General features: G+C 38.6%; 2 protein-coding genes across 2 annotated transcripts in view; both read right to left on the bottom strand.

Moving 5' to 3' along the window:
• Positions 1–2,154, bottom strand: part of LOC311096554 (uncharacterized protein) — a gene marked incomplete at its 3' end in the record, with an annotated part of 97,535 nt that extends 95,381 nt beyond the window's left edge. The window contains exon 1 of the mRNA XM_084135751.1: positions 2,032–2,154. The remainder of the gene's footprint in view (positions 1–2,031) is intronic.
• Positions 2,155–8,658: 6,504 nt separating this feature from the next.
• On the bottom strand, positions 8,659–17,716 carry cntd1 (cyclin N-terminal domain containing 1; the record flags this gene model as incomplete). The annotated part of the gene is made up of 8 exons (XM_084136034.1): positions 8,659–8,792; positions 11,390–11,564; positions 11,684–11,780; positions 16,092–16,236; positions 16,325–16,487; positions 16,567–16,747; positions 16,823–16,898; positions 17,542–17,716. The coding sequence occupies 7 exons, from the start codon at positions 17,714–17,716 to the stop codon at positions 11,463–11,465; spliced, it is 939 nt and encodes a 312-aa protein (XP_083992160.1). The 3' UTR covers positions 8,659–8,792; positions 11,390–11,462.
• Positions 17,717–24,672: the final 6,956 nt, after the last annotated feature.

Genomic DNA, 24,672 nt, shown 5'->3' with positions numbered 1-24,672 from the left:
CAAAAAATTAAGAGATAGATCGTCTCAAAAACGTATTTGAAGTGTTATCTGCTGGAAGATGACTGTCTTGTTGAACACTTGCAGCTGTATTTAGTATGTTGCACTATTTTCACACTAACACAACCACATGCGACTAAAATTACTCAACAGGCATTTGATTATCTATACAACCACTTGGAGCAAGTGAAGAAATTATGTTTTGAGCCAATGTTGATTTAGTAAGATTCAATTGCGCTAACATCACGCTGATCACTGTGAAATATCCACACAATATTTTAACAATAAAAAGTATTAGAATAAAGTCAAGTGTATGATATTACAAAATATCCCCCCAATTTTTTTTTTTTTTTTCGGTCCTCCCTATACACAAAGTAGGCTACCCCTTGTTCTCAAGAATGATTTAGGGCTTTGTTTTAGTTTTGTTTTTGATCTTGGCTTCCAACAATTATAAAAACATGATGCTGCTTTCCGTTTCTTTCCTTTAAAGCGGTGCACTGTCACCATACATAACATCCAAATCAGTCGAATCATGTAATGTTACATGTAAAAGTGTATTGATCTGCGAAAGAGAACCAGACGGTTTTCAGCCCACTCGATCCGAGATGGAGAGAAACATGGACAAGTAGGGGAGAGCAGGGGCGAAAGTACCATTTTTCAGAAAAACTTAATTTGAAAAGATGATATTTTAGACAGAGATATATTTTTGCTGTGGTCAGACACTTACAAGTGTGGTCTATCAATAGCAGGTGGTATTTTGAAAAAATGTAGAAGGACTTCAGTATAATTTCACTTTGAACTTAAGACTGCTTATGTTACTTTCGACCCCGTCAGTTGGGACGAAAGTAACACACAGGTGGGTCAAAAGTAACACAACAATATACAAGCTAGATTTTTTGTGTTACTCTTGTTTTTTTGGGGTTTTTTTATTATCCTAAATATACCTGAGTATATGACCTTGTTAACATGTAACTGCAAACATATTTTGGCCTTTATATAAGCAAAATTGTTAATTTAAATTTTCATTTTAAATTTCAGTTTCATCAATGTTTCAAATAACCCAACAGTACAAACTTGAATTATTTCAAATCTTTTTTTTTATTGGCAATGTCAATCTATTTTATAAAATGTGTTTTCAACATGAACAATATGAAAATTAAATTAAATTACCATAATATAAATCTTTTCAGACTTTGATTAAAGATTATGACGGCAAAAAAATGTTTCTGTGTTTTAACTTGCACAGATTAATTGTTCACCACAAGACTAGTAATATGCGCTAACAAAGTAAATAGGGTCAATTTTGATTTCAGTTGGACTTTAAAGTGACAGCAGCCTAATAATCCCACTGCTGTCTGTCATTTAATGTTAATGAAACAACAAAAGAAAATGAGAGAATTATTCACTGCACCTCACTGAATAACTTTAATAAGAATCAATGTATATTTCATTCATACAGTGAAGACTATGCAATGCTTTATTTTATTTATTTTTTTACATTTGATTACTTTATTAAATGTCTGTATAGAAGGCTACTAGTAGTAGGCTAAATTGTTCATTTCATGCATATCTTTTTTTTCTGTTGTATTTGTCCTATTGTTTTATTTTTTCATTGCATTACTGAACTTTTCAACTCACTGTTGTTGATTGACAGTGGGGGTCATTGGGGTTTTTATGAAGGCCCGGACAAAGTTTTGCTTAGGGCCCCAGAAGTCTAAAACCGGCACTAACCGCCAATATCGTTGCTATTCGCGATATTATCATAAAACATTTGTGGAAAAAACGTGTGAAATGGATCCATGTTGATCTATTGTTGCAGGCTAAAACTAACAACGACTGTAGAAACTGTGGTATTTGCATAAATTGGTTAGCATGGTCATTTTTTGTAAAAGCTGACAAGCAAAGGAAGGATTCGTATATCAGTCGTTACCGAGGAAATCGGTGCATGAAAGGTTTTATCCTGGATTACCATTACCTTCTGGCAACACACGGTGATTAATGACACACACTACTCCAGGCGAAGACGTAGCCTACCTTGCTTATCTTTTACTTTCCGTCCCACCTTCCTCCGCTCGCGTCCGCACTCCGCACCGGTGTATCCTGAGTGATGTGTTTCCTTCGCGTGCTTTTTCTCATGACAGCTTTCCACCAGCCACAAAATACGTTCTCCTTTCCCTTCCGCGGATACTTGTGCTGAACATTGGCTGATTTCTCCGTTCTACAGAGGGCAATAACGCCAGTGAGTGTGTGCAATGGTAACGGAGCGCAGAGGACTAGTCGAGAATCAGAAGAAAGCAATGCACCACTGCAGTGTGTGTGTGAATGAATGCGATGCCAGCCTGAATGAGACACGCCACGCTGCACAGACAGACAGCAGCACAACCTCTGCCTTGACCAACTGTAATGTCATGTATTATTCATAACCATGGGAGGGACTATCGTCACAACTGCTCGTTATCATGCAAGAGGTGCTGCAAGGTCGACGTTAATCAAAAGATCGTTTCTGACCCTGAGAGGAGCTGTAGCCGAACGAGAGTCCAGTTTCAAGCCATCAAGTAGCCTATATTCACAACTAAAATATAACAAAACAATGTAAATAAACAAAATAGTATGTTTTTTTGTTTGTTTGTTTTTGAAAGAAGTCCAGACTTACCAAGGCTTCAAAATATAGTAAAAACAGTAATATTGTGACATATTTTTCATATTTAAAATAACTGTTTACTGTTTGAATATATTTTAAAATGCGATGTATTCCTGTGATGTAAAGCTGAATTTTCAGCATCAGATCTTCAGTGTCACGTGATCCTTCAGAAATCATTGTATTATTCTGATTTGCTCAAGAAACATTTCTTATTATTAATTATGAATACATTTTTGCTGCTTCATATTTTTTTGGAAACTGTGATATGATTTTTTTTTTTTTTTTTTTTTTTTAAGATTCATTGATGAATAAAAAGTTAAAAAGAACATTTTGAACTATTTTTTTATTATTATTATCATCATTTTAAAGTCTGTCACTTTTGATAAATTTAATGCATCCTTGCTGAATGAAAGTATTTAAAAGTAGTCTGGTTGTGACTCAGGCAACAAATTTGCTTCACTGGTTGTCCTTCAAAGAAATAATAAAATATTATGCTATAAAATATTTATGCTAATGCCAACATTTGTTATTGTAACCTTTCTCTTTTTTTTTTTTACTTCACTAAAAATGTTCAAGACTGTTCATTATAGCAAAGGTGTTTTTCGAAACATATTTTGTATGAATTGCATTTTTATTGTAATCACATCACTGGCCCTCATACATTTTTCTTCAATCTTTAGAAGAAAGTCTGCTGAGTTTGCCTTCACTGTTTTCTCTCTCTGGTCCTGATGCTTCACATTCTTTCAGAGTTCAAGAGGATAGAACTTTAAACCACATCAGCTGTCACAGAAATCCATTGTTGAATGAATATTATGAAATGCATTAATCATTCAGTCCATCTGTTCTTTCCGTCCCCCTTGTGGCCCAAATCATTACAACTCTCTCATTAAATACTAGTTTAATTTTCGCTCTTGTTGTCCAGGGATTCCAAATTAAATCCTCACATTGGTGGGAGCAAATAAGGTAATGAGCTAACTGTCAAAGAATAAAGCTATCAGAAAGGCTACAGAACACATGCTAGACAGATTTTCTGGCATAATTATCATTTAATCATGTAATAAGTGTTTTCAACCAGAAACAGTTTTAATAATAACATTTGATTGTGATCTGCTAGAGCTTTTCTCACAACTGACCAGTGTTGGGGATTGGTCACTTTTAAAAGTAATGCGTTACAATATTGCATCACTCCCTAAAAATAACTAATTGCGTTACTTAGTTGCTTTTGTAATGCAATAATGTTGTGGTAATTTTGTGTCACTTTTTTCTCACCTGGGCTGGGCTTCCTTGTTTTTATTTAGTAACAAAAAAAATTGTCAAATGTAAAGGCCCTTTCACACCAAAAGTGAAATGAATAAGCCTCAGACTGAAAGAAATGCATATTTACACGTGTAGAGGGCGAAGCTAAAACTAACCTCAGCTGTGCTGACATTCTGGACCGCAGAAGAATAAGACGCGGGAGAAGAAAGTTCAGCAATAAAAACTAAAAAATGAAACAAAAGTGATGTTTATCTAAAATCATTATTGCTTATTATTACTATGGTTGAATTGGTCAGCAGCAAAGACATTGGTTAATAAAGTGAGATTAAATACATAAAGTATTGTGTTTTTTAACATTTAATTATTACAGGTTTGTGTAATATTCTGAGTTTGCATTTCACTGTTTTATTCGTTTTGAGGAGTACTGAAAATGTTTCTGTTCAAGTGAGATGGTAAATTTCACATTTAGTCTAGATCTACAATTATCATTGCCTCTGCACTAACTCCTGTTCTCTCTCAACACGAGGATGGAGAGCTGTCAGTCCGTACATGAGAAAAAAGTAACTTGCATTACTTTTTTGAAAAAGTAAATCAGATGTTTTGTTGTATATTTAAAAATAATGTTACTTTTATAATTACTTGGAAAAAAGTAATCTGATTACAACATATTACTCCATTAGTTTTTGGAAGTTGACTGGTCTGAGGGGCCGTTTACACAACACCGTTTTCAACTAAAAACAGATTTTTTTTAATGTGTTTTGGCCGTTCGTTTACACAACTGCGTTTTGGGGGCCTGAAAACGCAAACTTTTGAAAATGGGTTTCAAAGAGCAAGTTTTTGAAAACGATACCATTGTCATCTCAGCGTAAACTATAAAAACGCAAATTTGTGAAACAGGTGACGTCATGCACCACTAGAAAAAAACAAAAACAAAAAACAAGTACAATTTACTTAATTTTTCTTTTGCAAGTTTTTTTCTTTAAAAAGTAAAAGTAAAATTAACAAAGAAAAATAAGTCAATTTAACTTCGCCAATTAAAGTTTGAGTAATTTAACAGGGTAATTTAAGCTTTTAAAGTATATGCTTTACTTAGAACATCTACAGTAGATATTATGTAACATATCTACATAACAGAAGTAATGTGGTTGTCAGAACAGAAGAATGCAAACAGGTAAAGTTTGTAAACAGGATTTATTGAACGCAAGATGTTATTCAGCAGAAGAACAGGTGAGTGGTTGAAGATTAAAGTAGAGCACTGTTGGTGGAGTTGACTGAGTTTCTTATCTGGTTTTTGGTTGTAGATGATGAAGATCTGGACAGAAGACAGATGAAGGCAGACTGGATCAGGACTTCGGTAGAAGAATGGCATAACGAGGTAAGTATCAGCAATGGAAGAGTCAGGTAAGTCTTTCAGTGTGGAATGACGAGACCAGACAGTGTAGTGCTGTGGGTATGGTGACTAAATAGTGCTGGTGATTAGTGGTGCTAAGTGCAGGCAGGTGGTGATGACAGGTGATGGTGATTAGTATTCAGGGGACAGGGAACGAGTGGGCGGAGTGCAGAGGTCTGGTGCTGTAGATGTTGACTCCGTGACAGTGGTACCCGACCTCAATACCTGGTACAATACACGATAACATTCGTTGGAACATTTTTGAGTATGAGAATGAAAGTAATTTTGAGTAGAAAATGATCTCCAGATGTCACAAAACAGCCAGTTACTAAATCTAACAACAACCATTTGTCGTGTGAAAGTAACCTCAAACTATACAATTTAATTAATAAATAAATACATAAATTTTAATTATTATGCATGCATTTAAAAAAAAAAAAAATCTTAATTGAGAGCCTATAATATTTGATGAGCTTATTTGTTAATTAGTGAAAATATATTTAAAGTGGTGAAATGATTCACTTATATGGAAGCTTGTTTCCGCCACTCAATAAAAAAGTAATTGTGACTTTTTATCTCACAATTCAGATTTTTTTTTCTCTCAGAATTGTGATATAAACTCACAATTGCGAGAGAAAAAGTCATAATTGCGAGAAAAAAGTCATAATTGTGAGATATAAACTCGCAATTGTGAAAAAAATGTCAGCAAAAAAACAAAACAATCACAATTGTGAGTTTATATCATGCAATTCTGAGAAAGAGTCAAAATTGTGAGATAAAAAGTTGCAATTACTTTTTTTGTTATTCAGTGGCGGAAACGAGCTTCCATTCTTTTACATTTATATACAATTATTATTATTAATAATTTTTTAAAGGTCCATGGCAGTGTTGTTTTCGTTAACTAAAACTAAAATCATAAAAAATTGTTACTTAAATGAAATAAACATTAAAACTTAGTTTTAACATTTCTTTCTAAATAAAAACTATACACATTTTTAAAAAGCTAAATCAAAAGTTAACAAAAATCAAACAAAATAACAAAAATATGAACTACATTTAAAGTAAAAAAAAAAATTAACAAAAACTATATCAATGACCCTAAAATAACACTGGTCATTTTACAGCTCATGTTTCAGCTCTGGGATATTCAGCTCTTTTGGATTATACAGTGTGTATAAATGATAGTGATCTTTGCCAAGAAGGTTCAGAGAGACACCTGCCTTCTTAATAAACCCAAACACTGCCTCGCAAACCCTTTCATAAAACATCACACATCTTTAATCTTCTAAAGAGCATCTCAGAGAAAAGATCAATTAACAAAACAGTCATCTCGCAGAACAGAAGATCCCTCAGAGTTGATCAAACACACACACAAGACTCCAGCATCACTGTTGTTCCGCCACGTCACACACGTCTCTTTACATAATGCTGTGCTTTGCAGAACTGTCATTATTTTGACTTATTCCCTCTCCCAAGGACGTGGAAATGACTTTGACAGCGGCTCATAGATGTGAATGGAGGAATCATGTAAATCACTGTATCACGGCACAGCTGACTGTCAGTGCAAGCCCACACAACTCCACTTTTATTTACGTCTCTATAAAAACCTCAGCTTGAATATAAGCGTTATCAAGAGAAGTTCTCCCTGACGATCAAACCATTTCTGAGTTATTTTGGGGGTGGGTGAGGAGAGACATCACAGAGAGAGTTACAGGGGGCCTGAATTCCCATAAATCCCACCACACACGCATGGCAACAGTAGCCGCATAGCAACTGGTTGCTAAAGAGACGCGAAAGGCAAGCCGCCGAAGGGTTGACTTGCTTACTTGGCAAGTGAGCCGTGCAAAAACGGAATTCCCGAGTGACTGGTAAAAGGCTCCGGTTGCTATGGTGACCTCACAGAGGGATGGAGCTCTGGCATGTGCTTCCTCCCCATGATACACCATTGCAATACACACATTTGCAGTTTGCACTGACCAGGCCAACGAGACGCTTGAAACACTGTAACTAATTGATTAATTGATTGGCCAATAATCTGGTAGAGAATATGAGAGATGATTCCATGCACACATATATAGCTACTTTTCTTTCCTTTATGGAAAAGTTGGTGATCCTACTGTAAATCTTTCAGTTTTCTACCATTTTGGTAGAATTGGTTTTTAATTAAATTATTAAATAAATACATAAAAGTACTACTTAATTCTTATTTTAAAAATAAAAATTGTTTATATTCTGAAATACTTAGTAGAAAATAAATAAACATATTTGCTATTTTAATCAATTAAAGAATTGTTTATATTCTGGATTAATAGAAAAAGAAAAAAAAACTTTTTTTTTTATATATAAATAAGAATTGTTTATATTCTGGATTAATTAATAGAAAATAAATATAAGATCTTCTTAATTTCTGTTTATTTTCTAAATAAGAATTGTTTATATTCTGGATTAAATAATACAAAAAAAAGCACTTCTTAATTCAAAAACACTTATTTTTTAAAAGAATTTATTAAAATATTAAAATTTACTAAAATAAAAGTAAATCTTTATTCTTACTTAATAAATACGAATTGTTTATATTCATCAATAAATAAAAAATAAGAGCACTTATTAATTTCTATTTTAATAAATGAATAAGAATTGTTTATATTCTGGATAAATTAATAGAAAATAAATAAACATTTTTCAAGATAAATGAAGAGTATTTATTCTTCATTTACTCTTGTGTAACTCTCGTTACACAAGAGTAAAGTGTAAATAGTGTTTCACTGTAACATTTCATGTGAAGTGTGTAAGTCTCAAAAAGACTCTCCTGTGGCAGTTAGTCTTAAAGGTTAGTCATCCTATTTACTTTTCTTTTACTTCAAGACTTGCCATAACTTTTTAAAGTCAGTTACATAAAAAGATTGGTCTAATTTGAATCCAAAAAAGTATAAGACTGATTAGCCCTGACTAATTGCCAGTTGGTCAGACTAATGCTTATACAGTCTTAACTTACTGTTATGTTCATACAGCCGGGCCCTGCTCTGAAGCTCTTAATGTTTGAGACTTTCCTTATTCATTGTCCACAATAAAGCTTCTTCTTGGATAACTGAAGGCTTCGATCTGAGATGTATGCACGTGTAGACCTTATGCTTTAACAAAGCATTCATGATAACAAGATAAATAGCGGCATCCAAGGAGAAATGCATACATGAAACAAAATAAACAGCTTTTAATGTCACCTTAGGCCCTATTGCCCAAAAGTGATGTGATATCATGGAGTCTTTTAAAGCACAGCCTGGTCTCTAATTGATCTGGCTTATGTCGAATATTAAAAATGTATCAAGCATATGGACTCGTGTTCTTGTTCTAATCAATATTCTCTTTGGTTACAACTGCAGTCTGTTGGAGGACCCGAACATGAAGAAAGGGGATATTTGTGGCATCTTCCCCAGCAAAGCCCTCTGTTCCCCCGCCAGACTGAAACACATCCACCAGGACTGGATCCAGACCAAAACACAGACAGCTCTGTGGAAAAGCATTTAGAAGAACTTTTTCCTTAGACATTCATCTCATTTCTAAACACCCAGGCCTGAATTATTATGTTAAATCCTCCAATAATAAAACTGCTTTAGAGCAGTCCAAAGCCTATACCCATGAGAGTTGCAGTCATATATAAAATATGTAAATGCAGGTCCATTATTTAGAAAATGTACAAAGTTTGGAACAAAGTTTTAGTTCACATAATTAAAGTTGTGGGCAGATTTCAGCAAGAGAGTTGCTATCTTTTCTCATTAGCTTGAAACGTTACACAAGAGTAAAGTGGTGTCTCTCCAGCACCAAAGAAAGCTAAATGATAGGAGTGTTTTTTAGAGACATGATGACTCTAATACCTTCTCAAGCATGGTAATTGCCACTGTTGTCTCTCTAGGTCATATTTTAAGGTGAAGTGTGGAGACACCAAACAGAAATGCAAATGATGACTGTTTTCAAGCACTCTTCCCCTCTGCCATTGCTCACCACAGTCAACAGTAAGTGCGTTTACATGACCTTTACAAGATGAATTTCAGACTAAAGCAATGATTTATCTTACTTCTGCAAGCATACTTGTGCACTATCCTATGCCGTTTTGTAGTATAAATAGTGTGAGTAGTGCGTTCACACTGAAAATTCAAGATAGAAAAAGTACACTTTAGTAAATAGCCATATGATGTATTAATTAACCGAAAGAACAAACTCTGCATCCGAAATCAAATATCTCCCTACTATATAGTATGCAAAAAGCAGTATGCCAAAAGAGTAGTCCGAATGCATGGTATTCGAAAAACAGGTGAAAAGTCCTCGGATGACCTTCTACTTCCAATAAAAAAAACGATAGATGGAAGCAAGTCCCAGCCCTACATTATTTTTCAATAAACTGTTTCACTCGGATGTACAGTACTGTGCAAAATTCTTAGGCATGTTAATACCCCCCCCTCCCTCTTAAAAAGATTTATATCTTTTGCTGTAGTGTGTCAGTAGGAAATATCAGTTTACATTTCCAAACATTCTTTTTGCCATTAATTGTAATAATCCAGTGAGATTTGTGTATGCACAAGGAGTCTGACAACAGTCGGTATGATCTGATCTCACCATCATCGAGTCCGTCTGTGATTACATGAAGAAACAGAAGAAACTGAGACAGACTAAATCCAGAAGAACTGCGGGAACGTCTCCGAGACGCTTGAAGAAACCTTCCTGCAAAGCTACAGTACTGGGAAAAGCACTGGCACTTGTGTTAAAATGCTGTAAAGTGAGAATGCTTTCAAAAATAAAATCACAAAGTGAATTTATTTATGATTTATCTTCTATTAACTAATTCAAATCAATATATGGTGTAACGACCCTTTGCGTTTAAAACGGCTTTTGTCCAGGTACACTTGCGCATAGTTTTAGCTTTGCAGGAAGGTTTCTTCAAGCGTCTCGGAGACGTTCCCGCAGTTCTTCTGGATTTAGTCTCTTTTGCACAGTACTGTACTTCACAATACTTTTTATCAATACTTTCCAGGACTGAATGCATTATAGTTATAATCAACATTTCTTTCGGTTCATCTTCCATCTATATTTTTATTTCCACTGAGATTGTATGAGAAATGCTTTAATGGATTTCCATCTCCTTTAGAGAGATATCCAATGCTGCCTGGGAATTTGGCCAAATCTAGGTTTCTTTTGGGCCTTTACATCAGTTGTGTGCCTATGCTGCCTCGATGGAGTACCTCAGCTAAAATATAACATGACATTAAACCATAGTTAGTTTTGAGTCTTAAAGGAGCCGTATGTAAGATTGTGGCCAAAACTGGTACTGCAATCACTTTCAAATTACTGTAGAGCGGTGTATCCCCTCCCCCCTGACTCGAGGTTGCCAGATAGGCTGCAGGATCCAGCAGGAACGTAGGCTGCTACGTAGCTGTGGTAACTAGAGCAGAGCTGGCAACCCGGATGCCGAAACACTACTGACTTCGTGATTGGTAGATAGGTGGAGGGTGGCGCTTCAGGCCAAAACATAAGATGACATCATCAACATCAGTTGAGGGCTGCAACTTCACTTTTAAATGACAATATCCTTGCCGGACTACTGTTGTCAGTGATATAAGTATTTGAAATGAACATGATTTCTTAATGTCTAGTGACATATCAGGGCCATTTTATGATTAATTGAAATACATTTCTTACATACAGCTCCTTTAAGACTTAAGCAGGAAGAAGTATGTCTCTTCCAATCTCACAATCCACACAATTTATATGTTTTGTTCATGGCTTATTTTATTTTAGTAGATAGCGAAATATAGCTATAATAAAATAAAAATGTAATTCAGTTATAATAAAATAAAATGTTGCAAATATTATTAAATTATGATTGCTATCCATTTAAGTGTCACAGTTAGCATCATCTGATATACAAGCCTCCTTACACATTCATTTCTTTTATAAATTGTTGCATAATAAAATGTGAATAACAAGTTATTTTATTGCAGTGTTCTATCTTTGCATTGTTCATTCACAACAGTTCATTCTCTCTTTTTTTGAGAAAGAGAGAGAGAGAAATCAAAATAGAAAGTAATATTGTTCATGTTGTGTACAGTTACCATCACTAGTCCTCTTATATCTGTACTCTTGCTCGAATCTGTTCCTCACACTTCATATTTCTGACTTCCAGTGTCACATGGATTTGGTCTTGGTGATGTGTGTCAGGGTGACATACGCGAAGTCCATGATACTCTGGCCTGAAATCCCTGTTATCCCTGTCAGCTCCTCCACTACCTGCAGTGCACATGAACCAAACACACTAGAATTGTCAAGTTTGAAGCAAGTAACATATTTAAAAACACTTCACAGCTGACTGACTGAATCATGATGTAGATTCAGAAGCTGTTCTGTACCTTTTCCCATGTTGAGATGTGATGAATGAAGGCGGCCACAGCAATGACTCCAACTCCCAGAAGCATGAAATCCTCCGTCACCGACACGAACTTGGCTCTGTTACAAACACAAAATATCCTTCATATTTCCCCAGGCCATGGCAGGTTCCACCACAAAGCGGTGCGACGTTTACCTCAGAATGAGTAATGGCCTTATTGCAGGAGAAGTGTGTAATTCATGCACCACCAAACAGCAAATATATTAACTAGATTTACATTTCCCGAATGAAATGCGAGAGCAAAACACACCGGCATGAGTTGTGGGCAGTTGGCAGAGCAATGCTGTTCTTAGAGCTTTTTAGCATGTTGTTATACGGTTGCTTGGGCATTAATAGGTATATGCATTACGTTGGCTGAACCAAAAGTTGGACAACTGAGAAATATATTGAAAGCACCAGTGTCAATAACCTGTTAAACAAAGCAGGAGTTTGAGAATAGGAGACAAATCCCTACAAATCCAACCTGGGTTAGATCACGTTCAGCTGGTTCAAAGCGCTCACTAAATTCTCGCTCTTTAAAGGGTTAGTTCACCTGAAAATGAAGATTCTGTCAGTAATTACTCTCCCTCATGTTGTTCCAACCCCGTAAGACTTTCGTTCATCTTCAGAACACAAATTAAGATATTTTTATTAAATCTGAGAGCTGTCTCACTCCTTCATATGCTTCTCTGTAATTGAAACTTGGCCCAGAAAGTTAGTAAAGACATCGTTAAAATAGTCCAAGTGGCTCAACTTTTTGAGCAATGTTGCTGGGCAATGTTGCCATCAACGGGCAACCAGATGAGACACAGGGCCCACGATCGATCTAAATTATCCAGATAGAAATTTATTTCCCATTTTCAATGGGAAAGTGCCCAAGCAACAATCGCTCGGCAAGATTGCCCAGCAACATTGCTCAAAAAGTTGCCCTGTGTAGCATCACCTTAAGTTTATCAAGCGACGAGAATACTTTTTGTACGTCAGAACGGAGGCTCACTATTGGCCAGCATCACATGCATCACACACATGACCAGCGTCGGCCAATAGTGAGCCTCCGTTCTGACGTACAACACAGAAGCGCTGCGCTGTTACACTACGTGAACTCACTCAGAGGAACACACAAGAGAAAATTAATAGTTGAAAAATCTTTATTTTGGGGTTTTTTTTGCGCACAAAAAGTATTCTCGTCGCTTGACAAACTTAAGGTTGAGCCACTGTAGTCACTTGGACAATTTTAAACATTGTCTTTACTAACTTTCTGGGCCGGCAAGTTTCAATTAGGCCTATGAAGCAGTGAGACAGCTCTCAGATTTCATCAGAAATATCTTAATTTGTGTTCCGAAGATGAACGAAATATAGTCCCCTTGAAGGAGTGAATGAAAACGAGTGAGTGAATTCGGACACTGAGTGCGACAAAAGGGTTTCTGCTTTTCCATAGTTTGTGCTTGCAGTTTAATAATTAATTGAAACGTAGCAAACTGGCAGCTCCAGTAGTAATGAAAAGATTTATCTTGATCTCTGTCATGAAAACCAGCATGTAAAAAAAAATATCATAATCAATAATTTATACCTGATGTTACTGTAGCCACACTGGACCAGCGGTTTGGAAAATGGATGGATGGATGATTCAGATGCGGGCGCCATCATCTGGCATGGGAATTCATTTGGCGTGACCCTCACAGTGCATTATGGGTATTCTCTAGGCGTTGAGCGTACATCAGTTGTCAGTACATCAGAGCGTACATCAGTCATCAATTATTATATTATTATGAAATTGAATGAGTGTCCTTGATAATGTCCACTATGGTTTCGGACACCACTACAAATGGCTGTCCCCTCATATATAGTGCCCTATTTAAGGATATAGGGGGCGATTTCAGACACAGTCAGGGTTTGAATCAGAGTTAAATTAAGCACATGCTCCTGAAAGTGTGACATGTGCAGCGAACAGCCAATCACACGAAACATGAAGCGCGTCAGTTTGACTAACTTATCATGAGAGAGTCGGCGCAATTCACTTCTCTGGTGAAGGAGATATTGTTATGAATAACATCATGAATTTAATTTAACACATTTACAAGGCAAGAAAAAACACAACTGCTGCCACAAATGTTTAAGGAAGATAAAATAAAATATCGAATTAAATGAATGCAAAAATCACTTCACATTAAAGTAGCAATAACATCTTGAACAGATTGAATTCAGCCTTTTATTCACATATTGAATATATTTACCATTTGTGGTAAATGGAAGCTCAAGCATGTTCGCTTGACGTGCGAGAACCAATGAGGTTCATTCTCGTGTTACGCAGAGCGTTTGAGCTTCAGCGAGAACCAATGAGGTTCATTCTCGTGTTACGCAGAGCGTTTGAGCTTCAGCGAGAACCAATGAGGTTCATTCTCGTGTTACGCAGAGCGTTTGAGCTTCAGCGAGAACCAATGAGGTTCATTCTCGTGTTATGCAGAGCGTTTGAGCTTCAGCGAGAACCAATGAGGTTCATTCTCGCATGTCAAGCAGGATCGGTTGAGCTTCAGTTTATGTTCGCTGATCAATGTTTATATGTGAATAAAAGCCTAAATTCAATCTGTTCATCATATAAAGTGATTGAGTCTCTTCAGAATAATTGCACAACACCGCTAAATTCATATCGATTCGTTTTAAGTTCTTTATGAACTTTTTGAAGCGTCAAAGTGGTAGTTGCGTAGCTGTCAATGTAGGGACAGAAAGCTCTCAGATTTCATTAAAAGATCTTCATTTGTGTTCTGAATATGAACGAAAGTCTTACGGGTTTGGAACGACATGAAGGTGAGTAATTAATGACAGAAGTTTCATTTTTAGGTGAACTAACCATTTAAAGGGATACTTCAACGATTAGCATTAAAGGAACACTCCACCGTTTTTTGGAATAGGGCTTATTCACCGTCTTTTCTACATTCAGATAGGTGGACAAACGCATTTTTGTCTCAGTGTATGCATTGTTTTAGTTTGGCAGTGCCGCCGCTAGCTTAGCTTAGCATAATGAATGGAATCCTTTGTTGCCAGCTAGCATGTCGTGAGTAAAAAAGATATTGACTTGGGACTATATTGGGGGGAAGCACAGGCGAAGCACTGCTACTTGGGCGCAGAGATATCACGCAACACCTGAAATCCCCCAACTTCCGTCAACATACCGGCGTGAATAGTAGCCGGCTATTTTTCCTACAGTAGACATAGTGAATGGCGATGAACATGGGGGATTTTGTGAGAGACGAAGAGGGTGACATCTCAGACAGTCAAGATCCAGAACCATACCTCTATGAACCAGAGTTTTCAGAAGAGGAGCTGCGTGCTTTGGAAATAGAACGACAGGAGGAGGAGGTTGCGATCGCTCAACAGCCTGAGGACGTGAGGATGAGAGTCAACACGAACTGGTGGTGAGTGTGATATCTCTGCGCCCAAGTAGCAGTGCTTCGCCTGTGCTTCACCCTAATATAGTCCCAAGTCAATATCTGCCTAGGAAATCGCCTAGTCTTAATCTGCATTGCTATTTGTACTCGTTGTGAATACGCAGGCCACAAGAAGTAATTGTTTTTTTTGTTTGTCTTTTACTCATGACATGCTAGTTGGCAACAAAGGATTCCATTCATTATGCTAAGCTAAGCTGGCGATGGCGCTTCCAAACTAAAACAATGCATACACTGAGACAAAAATGCGTTTGCCCACCTATCTAAATGTAGGAAAGACGGTGAATAAGCCCTATTCCAAAAAATGGTGGAGTGTTCCTTTAAGCTTTGTATCAGTAGTTCAAATGACCGTGCTTCCCTCCCTCATGTCCCCCTGAGACGAGAGATTTCTGTATTGTGTGTCTGGAAAAAAACCCTCAGATGACGCAAAAATCTTTCAGCCATTTTCCATCATCGGGGGCTTTTTTGGCCAGAGACTACAGGCTTTTCTCAGTCTAGAGGGCACCAACTTCTAAAATAATTTCACATCTCTACTACATAAATGACCCAATTTAAATACACATTAATCTTTCCAGCAGTGAAATATCCCTTTAATTTTGAAGAAAAAAAAAGATACAAGGGTTGCTTTAATTCCTCATATTAGTGTCACTTCAGTCAAAGCTGATTGATCCAGTTTTGCTTCGCGATCTCTAACCAAGAATAAAACCTGCTCATGACCAGCCGTGTAGAGAAAGTTACCATAACACTGCTAAAAAATAATCAAACTGCTCAAACTGAACTCTAACTTATATAGTCCCTGAAACTGGCTTCATGAAATATGCCATACAAATGGCAAACTTATAGTTTTCTCTACAAAAATCCCAACCTTAACCTTTAAGAGCATCATTTATGAGTAGAGAGAGTCAATAGGGTGGGGAAACAGCAGAAAATTCAGGAGATAGCCTGTACCTTTGCTCATCAGAAGGACTGGGGCATCCGGTGGCAGATATGAGCAATGAGGTGTAGATTGTCTCCCTCTGCAGGTAAATGAACTGCAGTACATGCACACACAGACGATGCAGCTGTGCCACAGGGACTGTTGCATCATTATGGCCTGTGTGAGAGCACAAAACACAGTGTTTTAGACTATCTGAGCTCCATTTATAGCTGCTACCTGAGAAAAACACTGGAAATAATCTTACCCAGTACTTCCAAAAGGGTCTCCACGTACGTTACAGGATTTGGGACATTTAAATTAAAGTCGAGAGTTTTTAAAATGAGAATCTCCGAGTCCAAGAGTTGCTCTTTGGAGGAAGGGTAATTGACTGCCTGCAGAAATCTCATTGCGATGTCATTATTAACCACCTAGATGAATGCAGATAGAGCAAATCACAACATAACACATGGAATGTTTGTTTTGTTGTAATTTATGAGCTGAACATACATTTGAGTACAGGTCTAGTTTACTGGCTATCTGAACGCTTGAGAGGAGGAAGAGAAAGAGCTTCTTCTTGAGTGTTTGGAAGATGAGATCCTCGTAGTTCTCTGGGTCCTCAGATGAAGCACCTTGCGTCGGCTGACCTTTCTGGCTGTGGATTAGATCTTCAATATATTTGGCCGTGAACCTAGAGTATGACAAAGTGAAAGCGTTTTAAACATATTTATTATGAAAAATGTTCATTTGAGATTCCTTAAATTACCTCTCCAGTATTTCGATGGCCTGATATCCAACCACAGGGTTCAGTCCCAGCTCCTCACAAAGACGAAATACACACTCTGTGGACCGAGTAGATGAGGGAGAACAAAAAATATCAATGTAATAGTACAATGTTTTGGATATGGCGTTATATTCCAATACTATAGGAAAATGGCTGTTAATATCTATGCTTTTATGTAAGCTCAAGTGTATTTATTCGATTTTTCTCATAATTACTTGCAAATTTATTTATTTCTGTTAAAAACAATGGAATAACATAATTATTAATTTAATATTTTACGATTTTAGACAGTCTTTAGAAATTTAGAATTTTGTAAATGTCAAAATCATTGCATTAAATACTTTTCATTGATATCTTAAATCTGACATCTACTTTGTAAATTATTTAACTATAGCCAACTTAGAAAAACCTGCTCATATTTTTATTTATACTGAATCATTAACCCTCTTAATAAAATAGAGGTGTGTTGCTAAATGAACGCATATCTCTAAAATTCCGTAACTTTGATGAGTTTCCAAGCGGCAGCAAAATAAAAGTCCCTCTTCCGCCAATAATTTGACAAGAACACTTATCGGACAATTAAAAGATATAACGTTAGGCAGATATATCGGTAGACTACTGAATCACGTTAAGAACATTGTTTATAATTAATAATTCACTAACATATTACCAGTGTGCTAGTTTGAGGCCAACACACTCACCCACTATTCTCCTTTCTTTGAGACATCCACAGAGATCTGGCACATTCTCCAAGTTGGATTTGTTTTTCTTGTTGAGGTTGGACAGAATGTCGGTTAAAATGTCTAACGACACCAATCCAAATCTCAGGTTTCTCTGCTCCTTTGTGGGCGAGGAAAACATAGGAGTTGGCGCCATTTGTTCGTAAAGATTTTTTTTTTAAACACACAACAACACACAATAAAAAACATCGATTTCCACCAGGTGGCGCGCTTTAACTGAGAGAGCCAAATTTGTCATAATTGATATATTCATATACCAAAATATAATTATTCAAACCTATAATTTTGAGACTTTATAACACACACAAGAATATAAATATTAGAAAGGGATTTCAATAAAATCATTGTTTGTTTGTTTTTTCGAAATGCCTTAATCAATTACCATAACGACTGTGTGATTTGTCCGTTCTGAGTAGCGTTGAGAAAAGTATCATGATCCCCGTGACAACGCCATCAACGTGTTGTTTTAAAAGTGGCCAAGTCAACGTTTTCTTCTGAATGAATTTCTTCCAGGGCTGTGGTTCTATAAAGGCCCAAATACAATATGCAAGAATACAATAAATGTAACAAAACTAAATTCACTAAAGTAATGAATACGTATGCATCTAACAGTGGCGGCCTTAAGCATCTGGGGGCCCGTTTCAATAACTAATACGGGCCCCTACCAACATAAAACATAAACATAATAGAGCAGAAAAAGCAAGGATTCCTGTTGGTTTGCATCAATGGTAGGCTATATTATTTTATTACGTGCACTTTCAGCTTCATGAACAGGCAGCTCAACATAGAAATAATCCAACCTTATTTGATTGAAACTATATACAATTATACAGCATTTTACGTTGGAATAAGCCTCGCCCTTTTCACGCAGGGCAACTTCACTGCTTAATTGATTTGCGCAGTATATTTTCAGCTGTCTGGGCTGACTTTAAAAAAACAAACAGCTCAAACATCCCCTCAACTTGAATTATTTAACAAAAGCAAAGAAGAAAAAGTGTCTGACTGACACTGAACCGAACTTATCATAAATATCGATGGGCTCCGCGTTATTTCCATAGACAGCGGTTATATAAAGCTTTTGTGAACTATATTTAATATAGAAGTACTGGTATTAAAATGAAATATTATGTTCACTGGCAAAAGGAGATCTTTTAAGTCACTTTGGAAAAAAGCACTTGCTAAATTAATACATTTAAATGATGAAAATAATACATAATTAGCAATTATGACTAGCCTACATACTGTATGTTATTTTCAGTGTATCATTAGGGATGTTTGCAAAATTGTATGTGATGTAGAATGTCTTAACTATTAAATACCCTTCAATTTATCATGATTAGATTAGATTAGATTTTTTTTTTTCATAACTAATTTCCTACATTGCAGTAAAGAAGAAGATCTCCCTCTCTTGGCTTCTAACAATAGACTGTAAAACAGCCTGGGTAGCGCCACTGTGGACGTCACTCTGACTATTCCTGTGCCGCTGGCTTATAAAATGTGTAAAGAAGTCAAAACAGTGGCAGGAAATCCTCCATCACACACAAACAAAGATCTGTGAGGAGACGCGGTTCTGATGCCTGTACCGAACTGTGATGGGCAACGTCGCGACTATGATGAGAAAAAAACAGGTATGCTTGAGCATTTTGTCCTTTAGGGTCACATCTTGTGACACTATGTCCTGTTTTTGGTTTGTTTACATGTCTTTCGTTTCATTCGAACTGCACCATTTTACAGTTTACTTCTGGGCTGTAATTTAACAGTAAAGTACCGGCAGGTGAGAACCAGGTGAGATGCTGGGAAATGTAGAATTGAGTGTGAGTGAGGGAGTGCAGCAGTGAGAGAGGAAACGGTAAAACTCAACTGTTTAACTCTAGGGGAGTAGGAAAATGAGCCTATTTCCGAAAAAGTGGAGTGTTCCTTTAACTGAACAACCAAACATGCCAAGTGTGAACACACCCGTCTCACATGTTTCCCCCAAGGGTAAAAATTTTAGCGGCCATCTCTCCACCCCCAATAATGTCCCAATACTCTCGAGATATCTCTCCTCTCACCCTGATACCCCATTTGTCGATCATTTAATCACTGTCCTTTCTCAAGGGTTTCGGGTAGGCATCCTTTCTCCTCTGTCTACTTCTTATGTAGCTAAGAATCTGCAGTCAGCTTTAGCTGAACCTGAGGTAGTATCTGTCCTTCTAGAAAAACAAGTAAATTAAGGATACATCATCTGCCCTTTCTGTTCTCCACCTTTTTGAGTTAATTTCCTTTGCTTAGCCACATGCAAATATTCAGAGAAAAAGTTGATTTTTGATATCCTTTCCCATTCTAATAGCGAGCATCAACATATGTTTTCCTTTAGTCCCCTTTTCCTACGCTTCGGTCAAAAACGCTGTTTAGTTAATCAAGTTGGTCGATGAAGGTGCTTGGCTAGCTAAAGTTGAAATTACCAACACTTTCAAAATGATACCCATCCATCCATCAGAATGGGCTCTCTTCACCAGGATCTCCTCACTACCAATGCAGAGCTTGCTCAATATGTGTGCACCGGTCCTCTCTCACTGCTGCACTCCCTCACTCACACTCAATTCTACATTTCCCAGCATCCCACCTGGTTCTCACCTGCCAGTACTTTAATGTTAAATGACAGCCCAGCTGTAAACTGTAAAATGTTGTTGAACCCTTAAAACTATGGTAAATGACTGGAACTTAGATATTAATTATTACTATTACGTATTACATACAATCAATGGAAAGATTGGAGATTGGAGAGCAGAAGAGTCCTACCATGCGTCCTGTGTTGTGCTAACAGTGAAGTTTTCTCAGACTATCCATGTGTAGGGTTGCTTTTCATCTAAGGCAGTGGGCTCTCTCGCAGTTCTGCCCCAAAACACTACCATGAATAAAGAATGGTAAACGTTCTGCATTCTCCCAATGACCCAAGAGCAATTTGGTGATGATCCATGGATCCTCAGGAACTTCCTGTGTTGTGGAAGGATGGAAACATGGAAGTAGGCCTTTAGATCTATTGTGACAAACCAGTCCTCGGATCTGATTTGTGACATGATCTGCTTGAGAGTGAGCATCTTGAATTTGAGCTTCCCTACTGTGCGATTTAACAGGCGCAGATCTAAAACTGGACGCAACGCCCCATCCTTCTTTGGAACAATGAAGTACCGGCTGTAATAACCTGACTCCCTGCTGGAGGAGGAACCCGTTCTATAGCCTCCTTCTGCAAAAGAGCTTTTACCTCCTTTTCCATTACCAGAGACTGCTCGGGGCCCACCACTGTGGGCAGGACCCCTCTGAATCGAGGTGGACGAGACCTGAATTGAATAGCGTAACCGTTTTCGATCGTCTGCAGGACCCACTGAGAAATATTTGGAAGACTGTTCCAAATCTGCCATAAAATCTACTAAGGGTACCAGCCTCTCGAGGGTGGCCTCTGGAATACTTTGAGCTGCAGACACAGTGCCCTGTCAAGGCGCACCGGCAGGGAACAACTGGTCTAACTGCTCTAGACCCCTCCTCGAAGGGAGCGAGCACCCCTCAGGGAAAAACTCGCTGGGAACGCCTACGCCCCAGCATAAAGGCAGGGTTGGTAGAACGGGCCCCTGAGGGCACAGAGAGAGAACGGGCACCGTGTGATGCGGTGGACTCAGTTTTCTCTCGGTGGGGACCATCCTCAGCATTCTCAGCCAGTGGCGTCAGGACTTCTTGTTAGACAAAGCCTTCTAAGCGATAATAACTGTCCTCAGATCAGTTTTACCCTTTGAAGACTTCACCTGCGAGCACCGCGCCGTGGCCCAGTTTTTCTGGGAGGAAGATATTTTTGGAGCGCCGCCTGCTTTTTCTCTTCTTTGAACCTATCGATGAATGAATTGACTGAGTCACCGAATAGGCCCGCAGAGGAAAGCGGGCCGTCCAGTCCAGGAGGAAAGACTTTTCTCTCTCTTTCATACCTGAGAGGTTAAGCCAAAAGTGTCTCTCCGTGGCAACCAGGGCTGCCATAGAACGGCTCACTGACTTGGCCGTCTCCTTGGTGGCACGGAGAGAGAAATCTGCTGCCTGACGTAATTCACGAATTACATCAGAACTAACCTCCTCCCTCTCACTCATGTCCTTTAACAGGTCAGCCTGGTATGCCTGCAATAATGACATTGTATGCAGGCATGCCACGGCCTGACCTGCCACCGAAATTGCTTTACCCACCAAAGCCAAGGTGTTTCTAAGCGGTTTGGTTGGTAATGCCGGAGCCTTGAGAGACGATGCTGATTCGGGAGAGAGATGGCTAGCAAGCGTCTCTTCAGCCCTAGGCATTGCCCCATACCCATATTGACTAGCCCCAGATATATTAGAATAAGTGGATGTTTGAGGACTATAAATACGGGGAGAAATTGGTTTCTTCCAGGACTTCGACACCTCGGTGTGGAGGTCTGGAAAAAATGGAAGGCACCGACGTGGAGGCTGCATGCGAGAAGGCAGAAAACGTTCATCTAGCTTGCTTTTCTGTCTGGACTCCTGCCTATCTGCTGGCCACTCAATACTTAATTTTTGTACAGCTCGAGTGAGCACCTCCATTAACTCCTCACTTGCAGGAGACTGAAGTGACGAGTCTTCAATATCTCCTGTTTCAATACTAACAACATCACTGTAAAAAAATTCTAACCCTCCCAAATCAAAAATTTCAAGTGACCGATAACATCTAATTTTTTCAATTGGCCCAAGTGAAATTCTTGTTGCAATAGTCTGTTAACATTGGCTCAATGAGAAATAATACGTCAGACTAATTGAAAAATTTAGATGTTAACGGTCACTTGAAATTTTTGACTTGGGGATGTCATTTTTTTTACAGTGATCCAGCTCCTCAGAACTGGATAATTGCAGTAATGGTGCCTCAGCCTGGGCGGAAGAAACCGCAGAGCGTGCTTCTAAACTTGGGACTGAGGCACTGGATCTGGCAGGTAAAGGCTGAGATAAGGCTGGGCCAGTCTCAAACCCCTCCGTCAGATCCATTTGCGAACCCCACGACTGAAGCTGCCACTCTGCCTTGACAGAAGCGGGACCCGAACCGCTGGGAGCGCGAACCGAACAGCCCTCCTCGAAGAACGATCGGTGGGAGCGCAGCATCCTTAGAGGTAAACGCTCGCAATGCTCACAGTCAGCCCCCTCGAGAGCTGACTGGGCATGCTGCACTCCCAAACAGACAACACATAGTTGGTGTGTATCCCCACCCGTAAGATATCGAGTGCAGGGATGAACACACTTCCTATAATGCTGCTGACTCGCCATAGTATAGTTTTATATATATATATATATATATATATATATATATATATATATATATATATATATATGTGACGGGTCACTCCATCCTACTGTTGCTGCTACACATCACCACGGACAACCACTTGGATCAGGTTTCTTTATTGCTGGAACACAGTATGACAGTGTTGAATCGTGGGTTCAGCAAATAGATCTCGGGACAACAATCCATTATATCTTTATCTCAGTGTGGGTAAGTGCAACGCAAATCCCACAGTCACACTGAATCAAACTGCCCCTAGATGGCGTAGTTGCATCACTTTTAATATAATTTAACTAGCAACTCTTTTTACTCCGTTACATACACCCCCCTTAAATTATGTTAAAATGGGGCGACATCCATGAAAATCTGGTAGACAGAAAGAAAGGAAAGAACAACAAAAAAAAACAAAAAAACACAAATGTGTATCAGGAGCACTGATGTACCAAAATCTCAATATCATAAATTCTTCTATAAGAAGTGCGTAAACACAGGGTGGTACCAAACCCCGTATTTATCACAGAGAAACAGAGATGCCATCTACACCTCACAGTGTTGTACATAACTTTGCCCTTACAGAGTAGAGAATGTCAGGAAATAATCACAGATCACAGATCAGGCTGGCAATGAGGAAAAAAAAACTAAACAACAAAAAAAACAACAAAAAAAAAAAAACAAAGTCTAATTGGATATACTAAACTCCCATTGACACTGCGATGAAACTAAATGCAGACCCTAAAATGGGTTCAGTATTCCCCAACAATCTTTGGCCTGACATCTCACAAATAAGCCTATTTGGATTCCTGACACTTCTTCCACATCGGGTGACAACTGAAGGGGCTCGTGTGTCAGGAGGATGCGCACAAACAACTTGGTCTGGTCTAACCTCCACTAGATGTGGAGTGTCACTAAGGGCAACAGATCTATCAACAGGTAAGTGTGCAATGTCGTGTACTAGGTCTGGTGACTTGTCAGTGTGTGCATGAGTGATTTGGTCAGTTACAGAGTCATCAAGAACACTGTCCTGCCGTTCATCTGACTGGTCATCGCCAGAGGCATCCACAGATAAGGCCTTCTCAACGACACCTTCCTCAGGAACACTCTCACTCTCCGCTTCCGCTAGGACCGGCGACTGCATGAGCTAGTTCATGGTGCGTGTCTGAGAATCCTCCTTATCAGCCACTGCCACAGAGCTCTGTGCACCGGCACAACAGTTATCAGACTGTGACTCCTCAAGGGATGCCAGGTTCCCCTCCTGTCCAGGGAATGTCAGGAAGTCTACAGGGAGCAGCATGTTTCTGTGTACGACTTTTTCCTTCCCTGTGACAGTATCTCTGATTCGGTACACATTGACTGCGGATCTCACAGACACCACATCGAAAGGAGTTGAGTCCCACCTGTCCGCGACTTTTCTCTTTCCTTTCTCACCACGTTTGGCCAACAACACGCGGTCGCCCAGAGCCAACGGCATTCCTCTGACCTTTCGGTTGTAGATTTTGGCATGACGGGCTTGTTCTCCGGTTGCATTCTTTTGGGCAATCCGCGCTGCTTCAGACAGGTCCCTCTTAAGGTTGTGCACGAACTCATGGTGGCTGATAACATTGGCGTCCTCCAAAACATGGTGAAACATGATATCAACAGGCAAGCGTGGGATCCGCCCAAACATCAGGAAAAACGGTGCAAAGCCTGTCGTCTCATGCACCGTGCAATTATAACAGAAGGTCAGCATTTGGAGCATCTGTGGCCACTTGGACTTGCACTTCGGAGGAAGAGCTCTTATCATGCCTCCAAGA

The sequence above is a fragment of the Abramis brama genome (genome assembly GCF_963993115.1).
Source record: "Abramis brama genome assembly, chromosome: 14".
In the NCBI taxonomy this organism is placed as follows: domain Eukaryota; kingdom Metazoa; phylum Chordata; class Actinopteri; order Cypriniformes; family Leuciscidae; genus Abramis; species Abramis brama.
Note: the sequence above shows the minus strand (reverse complement) of the source record. Positions and strands in the feature narration are given on the sequence as shown.